This window comes from Vigna angularis, chromosome 8 (genome assembly GCF_016808095.1).
Source record: "Vigna angularis cultivar LongXiaoDou No.4 chromosome 8, ASM1680809v1, whole genome shotgun sequence".
In the NCBI taxonomy this organism is placed as follows: Eukaryota; Viridiplantae; Streptophyta; class Magnoliopsida; order Fabales; family Fabaceae; genus Vigna; species Vigna angularis.
Window position 1 is genome coordinate 30805558 of NC_068977.1, and position 18652 is coordinate 30824209.

Here is an 18652-nt window from a genome sequence, read left to right on the forward strand (position 1 = left end):
TTATTCATATTTAGAAAATTAAAATTGAAGTATTATATATATTTGATATTATTGGATTTGATATATATTACAGAAATAAAATAAAATGATAACCTCATCCATATAGTATATTTTTTTAATTATATTTTTAAAATTCAAAATCTGAACAGATTATGAAAATTTTAAATATAAAGTTAAAAAAATTACATTGAATAAAAGAAATTATAAACAATATATAAGAAAGACACCCATTATCTTAAAGTTAAAAAAATTTAAGTTGAAGATATTGTTTAAGTCATAACCTCCATAAAGAAGAATGGAAAGATATGAGTTTCACAGTTTCCATTATTTACAAACATGGATATTGAGATGTTTTTTTATATAGTCAAAGTACTTTATAAAGAAATTTTACTTCTACGAATTCTTTCGATATTCTCTTTTGTTAACTATTCTTCCTTTTTTTAGGTACATCACTAACAAGATGGATGAGTGTTGCACTTAAATCACCTTAGAATTATAGAAAAGTCAAAATGGTAATTAGTTTTTCAAAACTAATACATCAATTACTGTAATATTTTTAACATAATGTAATACTCATGAGTCTTTACTCCTGAGTATGCGTCCAATGGTCCAATAAATCATTTATCTTAAACAAGGTAATGATTAGTCAAATTTTGATAAGTATAATAAGCGTTATACCATGAGATGTGATAGGCTAACACGCCCTTAGTCAAACCGCTTAATAGGCGGTTCATAATTATCTCTAGTATGCAACACATGGTAATGGTAGAAGGCATACAACCCTAAGCAAGTGACAATTAGGTACCAGTAGATGACACAAGGTTCTGGTGGTAGCATATAGTCATCGGCAAGAGACACATATTCATCAGCAGGCAACGCTTAATCTTTGGCAAGGAGTATGCGACATTCAACATACGACATCGATAATTAGTTTTCAACCCTCGACATGAAGTTCTTGATTTTTAACAAACAACCTTCAACCTTTGGTAGATTGTTATTAACCTTCGGTATAAACTGTTATTAACCTTCGATAGATAATACTTGGCCTTCGACAAACAATACTTATACTGGAATAGATAACATTTAACCCGTGGTAACATTTGACTCTCCACATCCGAAACATGTTGTGTACTAAATTATCTTAGGAATATATTAATGTTCACAATATCTGTCCAGTACAAAATGTTTGGGTGCATCCATTATATTTTTTTTAGAGTGATAAGTCATTTAAGAATACTTCAAGAAATGAAAATTTTTAAAATATGTAAGAGAAAATGAGGAAACATAATGTTGAAAAACTCGAAAGGAAATACTAATGGAGAAGTGAGAATACTTTGTTGGAGTAACTAAAAATAGGAGCATTAGAAAGATATATATTAACCATATTATAATTTAAATAAAAAATAAAAAGTATCATGCATGTTCATGAAATAATGGAGTTCCGTAATTGTATTTCATGAAAAATTATCCTTTTCAAAAGATGTTTAACAAAAAATCTTCATTAAGAAGAAAATTCCAGAAAGAGGAGAACACTTGTATGCACCACACATATATACATATAAACAGCTCCACCATCTAGAAGAACTAGGGCTTCCAACCAAAAATTAATGCCCAACAATCTCTAATCAAATAAAAATATCTATGCAGTGTACACGTGTGACTATATTGACAAGTAACCACTAAAATAATATTTGAAGTTACACATGTCAACTAAAATATTCCTTAACATATTCAACATTAAATTCAATTGGACCATTTCCCTTCAAACTTGTTTGGTCATCAAGGAATGCAATATCGCTCATGTTTTATCCACCACAAAATATACCTCATCACATTCTTGGTTCAGAAAGGTCCAACACCTTCACTGTTTCCACCACCAATGCACAGTCCTAACACCAAATTTAACTCACCAACCTTTCAATGTGAGCATCACATTTTCTTCTTACTCCTCCCAAAACTGTCTCTTCGTTTTTGTAGCAACTAATGATGTCAGAAGACAAGAGAAACTCCAATGTTCAGCTCCTACAAGAACTAGATGCCCTTAGGAAAACCCTTTACCAATCACACACCTCAAACACAACCAGAATAATAACAGCTTCCTTAGCTCTACCAAGACCAGCCTCATCTCCTTTTGTCTCATCTACCGAAGATGACAATGACACTGCTAAAGTCAACAACAAACAAAGCAACAAAACAAGGTCTCGTGGCATGTCCTTGTCTCCATGGAGATCAAAGCCAAACCTTGAACATGCCAAGGCAACTCTCATTCAGCCGGATACCATTAAGTTTGATGAGACGGCAAGCTCAGGTGAGAAGAAAGGGATTTGGAACTGGAACCCTTTGAGGGCAATTTCTCATATTGGAATGCATAAACTAAGCTGTTTGTTTTCTGTTAAAGTGGTCACTGCTCAAGGCCTTCCTTCATCCATGAATGGACTTAGGCTTTCTGTTTGTGTTAGAAAGAAAGAGACCAAAGATGGGAGTGTTCAGACAATGCCTTCAAGGGTTGATCAAGGCGCTGCAGATTTCGAAGAGATCTTTTTCATTAGGTGTCATGTTTACTGCTACCGTGGTAGTGGAAAGCAGCTTAAGTTTGAGCCAAGGCCGTTTTGGATATACCTTGTTGCAGTTGATGCAAAAGAGATTGGTTTTGGAAGAAACTGTGTGGATTTGAGCCAATTGGTTCAAGAATCCTTTGAGAAAAGCCAGGAAGGAAAGCGTGTGAAGCAGTGGAACACAAGCTTTGGCTTATCAGGAAAGGCAAAAGGAGGAGAACTGGTTCTGAAACTTGGGATCCAAATCATGGAGAAAGATGGAGATGTTCATATGTTTAGCCAGGAAGAAAATTTTAAGTCTGGCAGATTCAAAAAGCTTACCTCTTTTGTTCGCCAAAGATCCAAGTCTTCATTCAGCTTTACTAGTCCAAGAATAAGAAGCAGAAGTGATGCTTAGATTCCTTCAGAGAGAATATTATTATTATAATAATTTTATTATTTTATTGTTATTATAATATAAAAAATTACGAAAGTTAGTCTTAATATAAGCTCATCCGAAAAATGTCCTTAGTAAAGTTGTCAAATCATAAAAACATAAATATAACTGCTTAGAAGGTAGCATACCTGTAAGGTTTATTTCGTTTCATACATAATATAAATTTAACAAAGTAGTGTGTCAATTTGATCTAATCTTATAGTAAATATAAAAAATACTATTTAGCAGAGATTTATTTTTCAAGTTTTTATCCTTCTGCAAATTAATTTTCAAGATTTTCCAAACCTCCACCGTTAGAGTTATAACTATTAATTATCGGAGGTTTTTTGTGACCCATGGCATTTTATTCAATTTATACTGGATTTTAACATTTTTTTATTAATAACTATTATTTTGTAAAGTTTCGAAACTTTTTTTATTTTCAACTATTTTACTCCAAAGATTAATTTGATAATTTTTTTTACTTTTTTTTTCTTAACAAAATACAAAAATTTATTCATTTTATGATATTGTATGTTCATAAAATTGTCACCACCGTTACTCTACAAACTAGGGTGTGTTCATTCCTTGTTAAACGAAACCTGAAAGGGTCTATTGCTTAACACGAGACGCCTTCCTTTCACATCATTGTGCCTCCCAATGCTAAAACAAGTGTTGCTGCTGGCACAGAACACAAGCTTGTAACCCGCGTCAAATCTCTGAATGTTAAACGTTCCAGTCAATATCTTCTTCCCTGGATGATCTCTAGCACCACCAATTCCCACCCATTTCTCTGGGAAATCATCAGAAACCACCACCCATTTGGAAGATGAAGCACACGAAGGTTTATCTACGAATGCAATATTCAAAGATTTTTGTGTGAAGATGGCACCTGAGCTTGTTCCTTGTTGGCTGAACGTCACTGCCTGGCCATGGTTAGACTCATCAGGAGTCTGTAGAACAGTAACAGGGCATGTTGAGTTGCCAGCAAGACCTAATGCTACACCACCACCTTCTGGGCCAGAGAAAAATGGCAGAATGAAGTATTTTGCAGTAGAAGAAACGGGACTTTGTTGTGAGTCTACCACTTTCTCAGAAGGGGCTGCGAAGGATAATGTGAGGTTGATGGTAGTGATGGCAAAGAGGAAGAAGAAGGAAAGGGTGAGTAATGGTGCAGACTTCATGATGTTTATGTGTTTTGCTGGTTTAGGTTTATGTCTATGATGTCTGTGTTTCTGGTTCAACCTCCTTTATAAAGATTCTCTTAGGGTTTCATATGAAGCAATTTTTCTTTTGAATCTGCTGGTTGAAGATCCAAAATAAATACCTTTGACTCAGGTTTTGAAAGGTGTTTCCAAATTTATATAATTTTCTACTAATGTAGTTTCCCCTTTTTAATGTAATTAATGTTTTTTTTTCACCTTACTAATATTAGTAGTCAAAATTTTAATTTTTACCTATTTTGTTTTGTTATTTCTTTTAATAACTAACCATTTTTGGGGTGAATGCATTAATAAATTAATAACTACGTTTCATTGAATTTAAAGTGTTTTGCATAATGTAATGTTGTAGATATTAAGACAATTCAACCAATAAATCACTTTCTTTTATGTTGTAGATATTGTTGAATTGTATTAGTACATTTTCTTACAAACTAATTAATTGACCAATTGAGAATATTTTCCAATTTCAGTTTCATATATGTGGATTTATTTTACGCTATTAGAATTATTAGATGATATTTGGCTCAGAAAACATATTCAATAAAAGACATTAATTATCTTTATCTTTAATGTGTTTGGAATCGTTTAAATACGATGCTATCAACACATACTATGAAAAGAAGAAGATAGTTTGAAAAATTGTGAAGACACAACAAATAATAAAATTTTAATTTTAACCTCTCTAATTGACAACGAGTTTGCCAAAAAAATAAATAAATAAAGGAGTAACCGAGTATGAATTTAATATATTTCATTATATTGCAATACATAATAATTATTAAAATTATACTTAATTATATATAGATATAATTTAATTTTTATTTAAAAAAACTAAAAATAACTTATAATAATTATATAAGCATATTGATGAAAAAAACATCTTTATTTAATTACATAATTTGTAATCCCAAATAAAATTATCTTTTCAAAATCCTTCATCTCAAATTCTTTGTTAAGCAATCAATTTTTGTGACCTCATTAAGAGTTGTAACAATCTTTATGTATTTCGCATCAATTATGATGACAAATTCATTTTTTAATCTTTTCATATAAATGTTAGAATATGATTTCTATACCATTTTTTTAATAAAGTATTAACTAAGATGATTATTCTAAATACATTTTGACTACTTTAATTCATAAAGGACTTGTTAAATTTTATTAAATAATACTCTTTAGAATTTGTATTGTTCGACGAATTAAATCCTTCTTAGAGTTTCATATAAATATTATTCTAAAGAAAACTAAACAAATAGGCTATAATCCATTAGATGTATATTTAGACCTTATTATAATTAGACTAATCAAATATTGAAGTTGTATTAAATACTATAGTGAATATGTTTCTTAAAAAATCAATACCAGGTTTTTGTGGAAAATCTTGAGCAACTAATTGTAATTTGTATCTAATAATTTCACCTTTATTTTATTTGTTAGCAAAAATCTATTTGTACCCAAAGGGTTTTACACCCTCAAATGTGTAAACTACATGTCCAAAAACATTTCATTTAGCAAACAAATATAATTATGCTTATATTGCATCTTTGCATTTTGGCGAATCATTTCTTTGTCGACAATCTTCAAGGTCATTGGTTCTTGATCTTCGTTGTCATTCACAACATTCATCCCTATATTATATGCACAAGCCTCATCAATGTTGACTTCATTTTTATTCCATATTATCTTATTCATAACATAATTTATTGAGATTTCATCAATTTCAACAATTTCATGTACTTGAGGTTCTTCTAGAACTGAATCCTTAATTATGTCAAATAAATCTTTTGGGATTTCCACATTTTCGATTAGGTCATCTTGTCTTTTTCACTCCTTTTTTCATTCCAAGGTTTTTATCTTTGGAACCAATACCACACTTGAAGCATCACTAGTACAAAAACACCATATAACGTTAGTGTTTTTCGACTTTTCACGTCGAATTCGAGGCCGACATCATATCGGGAGACATTAAATTAACGTCGAATTTAAAAGATTCACGTTAATTTACGTTAATTGACGTCGAACATGGAACAATCCGATGTCCCTAGTAGAGCAAATTGACGTTGGATATTGCTTTATATCCAACGTCAATTAACGTCAAATTTATCCAATGTCTAACGTTAATCAATTTTTTGTTTTTTTTAATTAATTTTGATCATTTGTGATCCTTTTTACAACTTTACGAGACATGAAAAGTAGAAAAACAACAAATGTAATCCAGTTTTTGGCATCTTACACAGCATGAACTATAAACTATAAACAAAAGCACAAAAATTATGACAAATTTTTAGGTTTGGAGTTGTTTTTAATATACTCTCAATTCTATCATAAACCTTGTGTGTATAACATGTAATGTAGTATTAACAACAAATAACAACAACAACAACAAATAACAACAAACAACAACAATAAACAAGTTCTTCAAAATAAAAACGAAAACTAACCTTCAAAAGATGTGTTCGTCGAAATAAAGTGTTGTCACTAGTGAGAGAAAAAGCAGAATGTGTCTATGAAGGAAAAGAACACGAAAACAATCGGTCAAAACAAACAAAAATCATACATAAAGTAGTTAATCAGCATGCATTTGTATCAAATGAAAGAAATATTACATGTGGTGGTCGTCAAACTTCGTTCGATAAAAGTTTGAGCAGATAAGAGGGTTTCGCACTAAGATAAAGTGAATGAATTTTTAATCTCTCTCAAATTTTTATTGAATTCACTAACATTTTGATGTCTAACTTTAGGGCATTCGACGTTTTATAACCTTTTGACGTTTAGTTTTAGGGCATTCGACGTCATACGTAAGTACATTTTCACCTTTGCGGCAAACATTTTTACGAAGTTTACCCAATATGACTTTAGACTTCTCAATATTCGACGTCTTATAACAAATTGACGTCGAATTACAGTCATAAACAACGTCTAATAATTGCATTTATTTACAAAAATGTCACCAGTCATTTTTAACGATGACTATTAAGTGGTTAGATGTTGAACGCGTGACGTTATATGTTGTTTTACGTGTTATTAATTACTATCAGTTATATTTCAAGCATTAACAACTGGTATATGTGATTTAGTTGTCCTTTTTGTATTAGTAAAAACATTTTACAATTGATTAACTAATTTTGTTAATGCAGTATCCTTTAAACTTCCATATCACATTCTTTTGTATGACTATCAAGATGATATAATGATAATTCATTCCAACCAATATTTTTTTTCCAATTATTTTCTTTCTCTCCCTAATGTTGGAAAAACTTATTCATTAAAATAATAATCGACAATTCGAACTGTAAATAAGTCTTTTGATAATGGTTCAAGATATTTTATTATTGATGGAGAATCATATCCAACATATATTTTTCAATCGTCTATGAGGACTCATTATAGTATCTTTTAGTGGGGAAATTTGAACATATACAACATACCCAAAAAATTTAAATGAGAAATATTAGGTTATTGACCAAAAACCAACTACATAATAAAGTATTAGTGATAACTTGTTAGCTTGATATGCAAAATTGTATATCCCTAAGTAGCCATTGGAAGGTTAGATCTTATAAGTAATGGTCTTGCAACCAACTTTAAACATTTTATTAATGATTTTGCAAGTTCATTTTGAGTATGAACATGTGCTACTGAATGTTTACTTCAATTCCAATTGATATACAATACTCATGAAAAATACGAGATCTAAATTCACGAGCATTATCAACACGAATTTTCTTAATTGGATAATCTAGGAAATGAGCTCTTTACTTGATTAATTGTGCTAATAATTTTACAAATGACTGAGTGTGAATTAATAATAAACAAATATGTGACCATCTAGTTGATATATAAATTAAAATCATTAAATATTTAAATGACCCACATGAGTGTGAGTTAAAATCATTAAAATACTTGTGAAACTATTTTTCATGATATTGTTGTGTTATAAGGATAAATTAGTTGTTGAGATATTTTATTTCTTTTTTTAATGATATCACCAAGATCCATTGCATCTAAATGTACTCCAACATCTAATATCTGAAGTAAGTAATTCTTCTTTTTAACATCAAAAGGTCACAAATTCATATTTGGCTAGGTTTGACATGTTTAAAACTAGCACATAAAATATTAATAATAATATATTTCATGAAATTATAAAATTAATATAATAATATTAAATGTTAGAAAAATAATATAATATAAATAATAATTATGATAATAATAATAATAGTAATAATTAAAAAATAGAGATGAAAATTGATAAAATAAAACAGTTATTATCATAAAAATAAGAATATGACATAAAATTAGGGAAGGATTGAAAAAAATTCTAGGTAGAGATATGCACAGTATTATTCTTAAAGAGAAAACACATCCACAACTCAGTTGTTAGAACATTATGCTAATAACATATTATAAAATAAAGTTAATAATAGAGAAAAGAAGAAAGAAGAAAAAAAGAGAAAAAAAAGAATGTAAACTAACTTTTGTATGTTATTACAAATAGGAAAAAGTCATATTTATAGATAGAAAATGTAAACCAAATAAAATACAAATCAAATAATTAATACAAATATTTAAATTTCATAAAAAATAATCAATCATATAAATAACAAATGAATAGATAGTCATTAATTCATAACAAAAACGAACATTTTTAGGGTTTAGAAATATATTTAATATAGTTTGTTATAACTTAAAATTAAAATTGAATAGCTTTGGGAAAATAAAGTGACTATTATTAAGTAATTCTTATAAAAAAGTTAAAATTATTTAAATTTAGTTATAATAATAATAAAAATATTATTTTTAATTAAAAGTGTTCCGTTATGTTTTTTAAAACAACTTTACCAGTTTATTTTTGTTAACTACTTCGAATAATTTATCAAATAATTTTCAATTTGTAATGCCTTGTAAAACAATATCTAAAAGATTATAATAGTTACTTTTTCTATTAATTTTTTTTTCTAAAAAAAATCCCATTCACACGCATCCTTAAACTTTTTACTTTAAGCTGTTACTTCTTGCACCACATCAAAATTTTGCCTGTACTCCAATATTCTGGATTTTATTTTTCAAAATGCCTTAAATATCTTTTGAAAATATTTGAAGAAAATTGATGGGGTGAAGAAAGTAACACCACTGAGTATTTAAGAAAAAACAGGGTTAGGTCTTTCATCCGAATAAGCTGGGCCCATTACGTTCACGCGCGTGCTTTCATCCTTGATTCTCCAATCCTATTTTCTGAGTTCTGGAAGGTCACTAACCAGAATACCAATTCACAACAGCATCGATTCTACCCACCTCGTCCATAGACATGGTTTTGTTTTCGTTATTTCTTCCCTTTTTGTTTTTGTGTTTTAATTGAACATTTTCAGTTTCAAATTTTAATTTTGAAGTATGAACATTTGGGGTCTTATTATTATGCGTGTTTGATTCCAGGCTACGCTTGCTGATTCTTTTCTTGCCGACCTCGATGAACTCTCTGATAACGAGGCAGAAATTCCGGTAAGTTTCTTCTTCTTTTTATTTATTTTCATCTAAATTGCCAAGTTTGAAAGAACTCGGGAAAAGTTTTGTTATGAATAAGGTGGTTGGTTCCTTTTGTTTCAGGAGGATAACGATGTTGATGCTGCTGACATGGAAGAGGATGTTGATGGTGATCTAGCTGACCTAGAAAACCTCAACTATGATGACTTGGACAGTGTTTCCAAGTTGCAGAAAACACAGAGGTACATTGATGTTATACAGGTTAGTTGCTCCTCATTTCTTTTGAAGCGATTTACCACAGTCAAGCATTTAAATTGTGGGCGCTGTTTCATCTTGTTCCTTGATATTACGCCAAATTGGGGACAGATGCTGTTGATGCAGCCACCATTGTGATCTTGTTACAGTTGTAGACACCCTATAGAACTTTATGTTGCAGCTAAAATCATGGTCAGCTTAAAACCTTGCTTCCAGTTGTTGTTGGCGGGACCTCCAATATCGCTACTACTACTTTCACAATTTAAAACCAGGCTTATCTGTTAATAGTCATTGTTATTGCTATTGCTGTTGGGTGCTTTATTGACTTTTGTAGAATCTAAAATCAGTTTGTCTAAGCTGGGAATTTAGGTTTCTTTCTTTTTTATGTTGTAAATGGTGTTGTTCTGTCTTTTTAGTTTCATTTTTTGTTCTGATATGTAGGGTGTTTTATTTATTGAGACATACATATTGACATTGGTGTATGAATAAGGTATAATGTTACTTTTTATTGCAGAAAGTGGAAGAGGCCCTTAAAATGGGGTCAGATGTCTCGACTCAGGGAGTGGATCTAGAAGATGATCCTGAATATCAATTGATTGTGGATTGCAATGCTCTGTCAGTTGACATTGAGAATGAAATTGTTATAATCCATAATTTTATTCGTGACAAATATCGATTGAAATTTCCTGAACTTGAGTCGTTGGTGCATCACCCCATTGATTATGCACGTGTTGTTAAAAAGATAGGAAATGAAATGGATTTAACTCTTGTTGATTTAGAAGGGCTTTTACCCTCAGCCATTATAATGGTTGTGTCTGTTACTGCTTCAACTACAACTGGCAAGCCTCTCCCGGAAGAAGTCCTTAGTAAGACTGTTGAGGCCTGTGATCGAGCACTTGATCTTGATTCAGCAAAGAAGAAGGTTCTAGATTTTGTTGAGAGTAGAATGGGCTACATTGCGCCCAATCTCTCTGCTATTGTTGGAAGTGCTGTTGCAGCTAAACTCATGGGTACAGCTGGTGGTCTGACGTCTCTAGCAAAGATGCCTGCTTGTAATGTTCAGCTACTAGGTGCCAAGAAAAAGAATCTTGCTGGGTTCTCCACTGCAACATCTCAATTTCGTGTAGGTTACCTCGAGCAAACAGAGATATTTCAGACTACTCCTCCATCTCTAAGGATGCGAGCATGTCGACTCTTGGCTGCAAAGTCTACACTTGCAGCACGTGTAGATTCCATACGGGGGGATCCATCTGGAAATACTGGAAGGGCTTTCAAGGATGAGATTCACAAAAAAATTGAGAAGTGGCAGGAGCCCCCACCTGCAAAGCAACCAAAACCACTTCCAGTTCCTGATTCTGAGCCTAAAAAAAAGAGAGGTGGTCGGCGGCTTAGGAAGATGAAGGAAAGGTTAGTATAGTCTTAAATTCTTGTTTGTACTGGATTTTTAAGTAGCTGTGTTGAAGGTATGCTGCCTTATGCCTTTTTCTTTTGTTTTTTTAATTTATGACCTGTTGATTCTAATTACAGGTATGCAATAACAGACATGAGGAAATTAGCCAATAGGATGCAATTTGGAGTCCCAGAAGAGAGTTCATTAGGTAATTTTACCAGTTTTCTCTTGTCCTGATCTGATTACATTTGCATAGCATTTTTTTTCCTTTTGATTTTTTAATTTGATGCTTGAATTTTATATTTATTCTATTGAAAATTATAGGGAGTTAGGGATTATTTAAATGGAATAAAAAGGAGAAGGGGAAGTAATTAGACTTTTAATAATTAAGTTGTGATAGTGATGCAAAACCCAATGATAACAACCAATACCGATCACATAAGGAAAGTGAAGGGTTAGTGGGAAAAATAAGGGAGGGAATTGAAAATATATCCACCCGCCAATGTAGTTGTAGTGGGAAAAAATGAATGTAATATTCTGTTAGGCTATTAGTGAAAAAGAGGATTCAAGAGAAAAGTGAGCAAGACTTGAGTTTGGAAATTGGTGGGCGACAGGACTTTCTCTATTTCTTTAGTTCAGTGTCTTCTTCTGTATTACACATCAGAGATTCCAAATAGCTAGCTTTTTCTATCCGTTTGTTATGGCAATTCTGGTCTAATTCCTAACAATTATTAATCCAATTATTCTAATAATTGATGCAGCAACTATGCGTGAAATTCACAACTCAAGTTGATGAATTCTAATATTTTTTAATTCAAAATGTTCTGGAAAGGCAGAGTATGAAGACATCTCAACCCCAGGTTGGGCATGCAAATACTGAAACTGAAAAATGAGGTGAAAATTAGGAAAATGGTTTGAAATATAATTTTTGTGGGTTCGGTACTTGAGATATTGAGAAGAAAAGTCTGAATTGCTCACTTTGCCACTCATCTGCATATTATTTATGTGTGTGTGTGTGTGTCAAAAACGGAGCAATGAGTACACTAACATAAAAACAGAGCTGACTGTGTCTATGGATGGCTGTAGGCTACAATTCAGAATAGGGGAGAAGAAGACAGCTTTTTACAATTACAAGAAGTGCATGTAATATATTATCTAAAGTTTAAATCTAAAACTCCCCTTAACCTGGAGCTATAAATTATATGGAATTGAAATTGATACCTTTTCAAGGACTTTGAGGCCATCTGCAAGTTGATCATTTAAGTTGAAAAATTCAGTAGAAATTTCCTTAGCCAATAACTTGAATAAAATGACCTCAATCTCTACATGTTTGGTTCTTCCATGGAACACTGGCTTAGAGGAAAAGTGAAGGGCTTCTTAGTTGTCACAATATAACTTCATTTGTTGAATATAACTCTTGAAGGTGTTGTTTAATTCATATCAATTCACAAGTGACTATGGTCATTGCTAGCTACTCTGCATCTACACTAGACCGTGCAACATTCTCTTTCTTACTCTTCCAACTGATAATATTACTACCAATGGACATACAATACATTCTCTTTCTTACTCGTCCAAGAGATAATATTACCACCAATGGATATACTATACCCAGTAGTTGATCTCTTGTCTGGTGGATATCCTGCCTTATCAACATTACAAACCTAGAGATTTGTCCCTTTATCCCCATACAATAGACCTTGAGCTATGGCATTAATTACTATGTATGAAATCCTTTGGAAACTTAAAATGGAAAAATTTTAATCTCTCCTTATATTCTTATACTTTTATGCACTTGTGAATTATAGGAGATGGTCTGGGTGAGGGCTATGGAATGCTTGGTCAGGCTGGCAGTGGCAAACTGCGTGTGTCTATTGGTCAAAGCAAACTTGCTGCAAAAGTTGCAAAAAGGTAAGTTCTTCTCATTGCTTGAGTTCTATATTATGTTCTAGTTACTTGATATTCTGATTTTGTTGCAAGATGATAAATTACCATCCATTTCTGGTACATTATTTATCTAACTGACCACGAAGACAAATCTGTTGGACTATTTTTCATTTGTCAGATTCAAGGAAAAGAATTACGGTAGCAGTGGTGCTACATCTGGTTTGACATCAAGTCTTGCATTCACACCAGTGCAGGTTTGCTCATCTTTTTGTTTTTGTATATTTTCTCCTGATCTCTAGTACCTAATTAGTGCAAAAGTAGTGAATTGTGCACAAAATTGTTATGAGAAGTTGTCTAACATTCTCCTCCCCAATTTCTTGAGCAATGTTGTCTAACAACTCAAACGTTTGTTTGCTATCCTTGTCACATTACTAATATCTATAGAGAACATACGGTAGCATACATGTGGGGGCAACATACGGTAAATTAAAAAAGCAATTAAGGACATGGAGAACATAGTCAATAGTAAGGGATGGGAGGGGTTAGGTAGTACCAATGCCACAATCTTAGGAGGGAGCATCAAATGAAATGTTCGAACTGAACCTAGGAGATAGTGGGTCAACCAGCTAACACGATTTTGAAAAAGGCTCTAGATATCATATAATGAAAGTGAACTTAAGTTTAATTCAACCTCACAACACTGACTTGTAAGATTCATAACATTGACTTGTAAGATGAGATTCAAACTCACTTATATATTATAATTTGATTATATGTCTAGTTGATGTGAATTCTCCAACACACCCAGTTAGGCTATAGATTGAAAATCTCGATTATGGGAATAAGAGCAACACAACAGTGGATGCCGATTGAAAATCTTGATTATGGGAATAAGAGCAACACAACAGTGGATGCCACGATACGCCTAACTTGACTAGGATAGGCTTTAAATGATGTTGATACCTTGTTAAAGTCTAGAGAAGAGAGACATTGAGCAGAAACCGTGTGTTTCTGAAACAACACTAGTACTTTATTTATATTGAAAAAAAGAAATCAATACAATAAATAGATAAAATAGATTTGATATCCTCTAATAACAAAGATATGATACAGGACATAAATAAAAATGTTCCTAATAATACATGTATCATCTAGATATTCTTAATTGTATAGGACCAATTCCTTATTTCTAGAGATGTTAAAATGGTTCTAATCCGTGAATCAACTCAGCTCATCATAGGTTTGAGTTGGGTTGTGTTGGAAAATTTTCAATTTTTTTAAACGTGGATTGAACTAAATCCGTCTGACTTAATACACGGGTTAATAAGAATCGAATTGGATTGTGAAGGTCGGTTGACTTATAACCCATCAACAACAACATAATTTTTGGCCACGACTAATTTTGCAGGATTTATATCAGCTAGCATATACACGTGTTCTTTCTTATGAGTTGTTCATATCAATAATTTAACTGATATTTATGATGGAAAATGGAATACTTGATTTTGATAGCACTTTTTGCACAATAACCACGGTTACTTTTTCTTTCGTTTAAGTTTTGCATTAATATTGGGTTACTTATATTGTTTTTCAGGGGATTGAGCTGACAAATCCACAAGCTCATGCTCATCAACTTGGTAGCGGAACTCAAAGCACCTACTTCTCTGAAACAGGAACATTTTCGAGGATTAAGAGGACATGAAATCGTGTATGAATTCAAATTTTCATTCAGTCCCGACAATCCTTTGTTAACATGACTAGAAACTGTTGATGCCGATGGATATTACTTCATAGGTTTATGATTATGTTGTTGATAAGTTCGCTTGTATATTACTTCTGCTATGCCTTATACCAGGTTCCTTTTCGTAGTAACATAAATGATGATCGATATAGTCACCATTTTCATAAGTTAACTTGAGAACAAAAAAAACTTTCTCATTGGAATAGACCAAGCTTTATTTGACGAGAAAATAAATTAGAATTATTAAATTTTGAAATATGACTTATAACAATTATAAAATGGATTATAATTTTTAATATTGTACTATAATACATAAATAAAATAATAAACAAAATACAATAATTTAATATTAATTTATAAATATTTTCATTTTATAAAAGTTAAGTAATAAAAAAACACTACAATAAAAAATAAAATTAAATACAATTAAATTATATATATGTGTGTGTTTGTATATGTATTTTTTCATAGTGTAATAGTTACATAATTGAAATAAAAATATCATAGTAATAAATAAAAGTAAAATAATCTTAATTTTCATATTTTTTTGACATAATATTTTAAAATATACCTTTTTTATTAAAATTTAATAATATTTTTTATTTTAATTTCAAACTTAATTATAATTTATATTTCAAACACACTCTTGCTTTTTTTTTTTTCTGTCAAATCAAACCACTCTTCCTTTTTTATCTGTCACAGCTTATAGTACTAAATAGTAATTCAAAACAATAAATTTTTAAGGAAACAGAATAATTATCCATATTTTTTATTAAAAATTTTAAGAATCAATAAAAAGAGGTGATTGTATCTATACTACAGACGACAATGAAGCTCCCAAATGAGGAATACATAATTTTCATTAATTACCATTAAAGTAGACGACCCAAAAGAGATAAAACAATACTACACTCAAAGTTTAGAAGTATTAGAAAAGAAGACAGATATGTATAGATAAAGGAAGCTTAATCAAATAAAAATACTTTTATAACAAAATAGTTCTTAATAAAGAAAATATTAAAAAAATTGGGTTGTGACACGATTCCTATTTAAAGTTGCATTTATAAATAATAAATAGTATTAAGTAGTAATCAATTTTTTAAAACAAATTAAATATAAAAAATAAATCTTACATAACAGCATATTTGTGTGATAACCCATATAAATTTTAAAAAAATCTTATATAACTGCAGATTTGTGTACCCATATAAATTTTTAAAAAAATGTCTCCAGTTCTTCAATGTTATATAGAACTATTTTATACACTATTCTATTTATTTATTTATCCTTAACAAATATCTAAATGTAATTTATATAAAATTAATTAATTTTATGACTATATAAAATTAAAAGATTATGAAACTATAAAAATAAGAAATTGTAAATTTATAAAAACAATATGCGATAACAACTAAGTAGATAATAAGATAGTATATATACTTTTATAGTACTGAAAAAATCATAAAACTTATTAAGAATAGAAGTAGATATATTTTAATTTTATTAGAAACTTAAAACTTCATTAATTCAATATATAAAAACAAAAAATAAAACAACACAATTCATTGCATTAATTTTTATTGTTAGTTTTAAAAAAACATAGCAAAAAATTATTATATTTAATGAGAATATGTTACAATAACTTCCAAAAACCATTATTAATAAGAATATCTGCTTTTAAGAAAAAGAAAGTACTTATATGAACAATTTTTTCAGTTTTAAAGAACCAATTATAAGTCTACACAACAAAAATCAAATTTATTTAATAACAAAAAAAAACTAGTACAAACAACTTCCATATCATACTCTACTCCTCACTCAATGCTCCGTATACATCTAGAAAAAGAGATTTCATGAGCTTTGCTTAGTAGGTTTATCATTTCAACAAGGTCAATAAAGCAATGTTGTTAGTATGTGAAAGAATATGAAGTTGTTTTTTTTATGATGTACATCTACAATTAATAGTTTATAGATTAATTTAATTTTATATTAATTAATTAAAGTTAGCTTTCACACTAAATGAATAAAATTTTAAAGGAAAAATTGTAAAATATATTTTTTAATCGATTTTATTAATAACATAATCAAATAATGTTAATGCAAAACTGAAATTATGTTTTTCTCAATCCACTAATCAATTAACACAAGAGATAATCGATTAATTTAGTAAAAATTGAAACATTACTTTTGTCTATGTATTAAATGATTAACTAACTTACATAATTGATTAATATGAACTATTCTCTCTTTTTTTTTTTTAAATATGTATCATTTTTCATTTTGAATAAGTTATTTACAAAATCCGTTGTTTCTCCCATCAACATCAAATATTATTGAAAACTATACTACTTGGTGAAATTGTAATATTCATTCATTGTATTTTCTTGATAATTCTTTTTTTTTTGTATTTTTGTTACTTGTATTAAAAGTTTTTCAAGTTCTTTATCTATCTAAAGTGTAGGTTATATAAGTGAAATTTGTAATTCTAACTCTTATTATTAATGAAAATCTAACTAATGTTGGTATATAGTTAAATGTAAATTTGTGTAGAATTGAATCAACATAAAAACTTTTGTTTGTTGTGTTTTCTTCTTTTGAATTTTTTGTATTTTAGTAATTGTTAAAATATCTTAATTGAACATCATCTGTATAACTTGTCAATTGATTAAAGAAATTTTTAAAAACTATTTTAAAAAATTTTTAAAAAAAAAATTTGCAAAAGAACCACCTCTTGATTAAAGATATTAACTGTAACTATTTTTAACATTAAATCACTAAAGTATTTTCATAAAAATCATTCAAAAAGTAAAGTAAATAAATTTTTAATAAAAAAATTATCTTGTTGCTTTCTCAAGAGTAATTTGATAATATATGTGATTAAATTATTTACTTGGAGATAAAAAAATATAAGTTTTATAGATATATAATTTTGAATAAAATAAAATTCAATACTTTATTTATAAATTTTATATTTTTACTCATTTAAATTTATTTCTAAATAAAATTTAAATCATTGTCCTCACTCTTTTTATTTAGAAAAAAAAAAGTCACTGCTTTTTTTATTATTATTTTAGATATGACTATAAGAATATAGAAAATAATTTAAGTGGGATAAAACTTTTATAATAAATGTTCGATTATTTTATGATTAAAAAACTTTCAAATAAATATAAATATATTAAACCAATTTCATCTTATAAAAGTTACTATATTTCTAAAAAAGTAAAAAGAAAAAATCCTTCCCTTATCTTTTCTAAACTTTTACTTATTTGTTTGAAAATTGAAAAATATCCTAGGATTCCTAACAGTGAAATCTATCTTTGATTGTGATCTTTTTTTCTTCTTTTTTGAATTTAGTAAGTTCTTCTTTCGTTTTCTTAAAAGTAATTATTGTGATTGTTTGTTTTAATCATTTAATTCAATTATTAATCTTTTTTTAAATGTATTAATTTATCTTAATTTGTAATTGTTTTTCTTTTCACTATGATAGTGTAATTTGTATAGGAGTAAAAGAGGGTGCTTAGAGTAGGAGGGACTTTTGAAATGCATAGTTTGTATTGTATTACACTTAATCTTCCTTATTTTCATGAACTATTATATTTTGAAAAACCTGGGTATGTAAACAAATTGAGGAGCACCGTAATGCATGGTGTACGTGCATACTTAAACTAGTTTTTATACTTATGAAATACTTTAATTAGTAAT

At 29.4% G+C, this 18652-nt stretch overlaps 3 protein-coding genes across 3 annotated transcripts; 2 read left to right on the forward strand and 1 right to left on the reverse strand.

Moving 5' to 3' along the window:
• The first annotated feature begins 1913 nt into the window (after positions 1-1913).
• On the forward strand, positions 1914-4395 carry LOC108344071 (protein PLASTID MOVEMENT IMPAIRED 1). The gene is made up of 2 exons (XM_052867937.1): positions 1914-2308; positions 2399-4395. Exons 1-2 carry the CDS (start codon positions 1984-1986, stop codon positions 2950-2952), a joined length of 879 nt encoding a protein of 292 aa, XP_052723897.1. The 5' UTR covers positions 1914-1983; the 3' UTR covers positions 2953-4395.
• Positions 3552-4154, reverse strand: LOC108345355 (kunitz-type trypsin inhibitor-like 1 protein). Its single transcript, XM_017583955.2, has one exon. The coding sequence runs from the start codon at positions 4152-4154 to the stop codon at positions 3552-3554; it is 603 nt and encodes a 200-aa protein (XP_017439444.1).
• Positions 4396-9351: 4956 nt separating the features above from the next.
• Positions 9352-15023, forward strand: LOC108345978 (U4/U6 small nuclear ribonucleoprotein Prp31 homolog). The gene is made up of 8 exons (XM_017584860.1): positions 9352-9504; positions 9627-9692; positions 9798-9935; positions 10444-11336; positions 11457-11527; positions 13128-13230; positions 13385-13460; positions 14801-15023. The coding sequence occupies exons 1-8, from the start codon at positions 9502-9504 to the stop codon at positions 14906-14908; spliced, it is 1458 nt and encodes a 485-aa protein (XP_017440349.1). The 5' UTR covers positions 9352-9501; the 3' UTR covers positions 14909-15023.
• Positions 15024-18652: the final 3629 nt, after the last annotated feature.

Excerpts from the sequence above, each read along its gene's own strand:
- LOC108344071 (XM_052867937.1), top strand. The coding sequence starts at position 1,984 with ATGATGTCAGAAGACAAGAGAAACTCCAATGTTCAGCTCCTACAAGAA. Across the intron at positions 2,309-2,398 it reads TGATGAGACGGCAAGCTCAG|TGGTCACTGCTCAAGGCCTT; the intron begins GTGAGAAGAAAG and ends TTTCTGTTAAAG.
- LOC108345978 (XM_017584860.1), top strand. Across the intron at positions 11,337-11,456 it reads CTTAGGAAGATGAAGGAAAG|GTATGCAATAACAGACATGA; the intron begins GTTAGTATAGTC and ends TTCTAATTACAG. Across the intron at positions 11,528-13,127 it reads CCCAGAAGAGAGTTCATTAG|GAGATGGTCTGGGTGAGGGC; the intron begins GTAATTTTACCA and ends TGTGAATTATAG.
- LOC108345355 (XM_017583955.2), bottom strand. The coding sequence starts at position 4,154 with ATGAAGTCTGCACCATTACTCACCCTTTCCTTCTTCTTCCTCTTTGCC.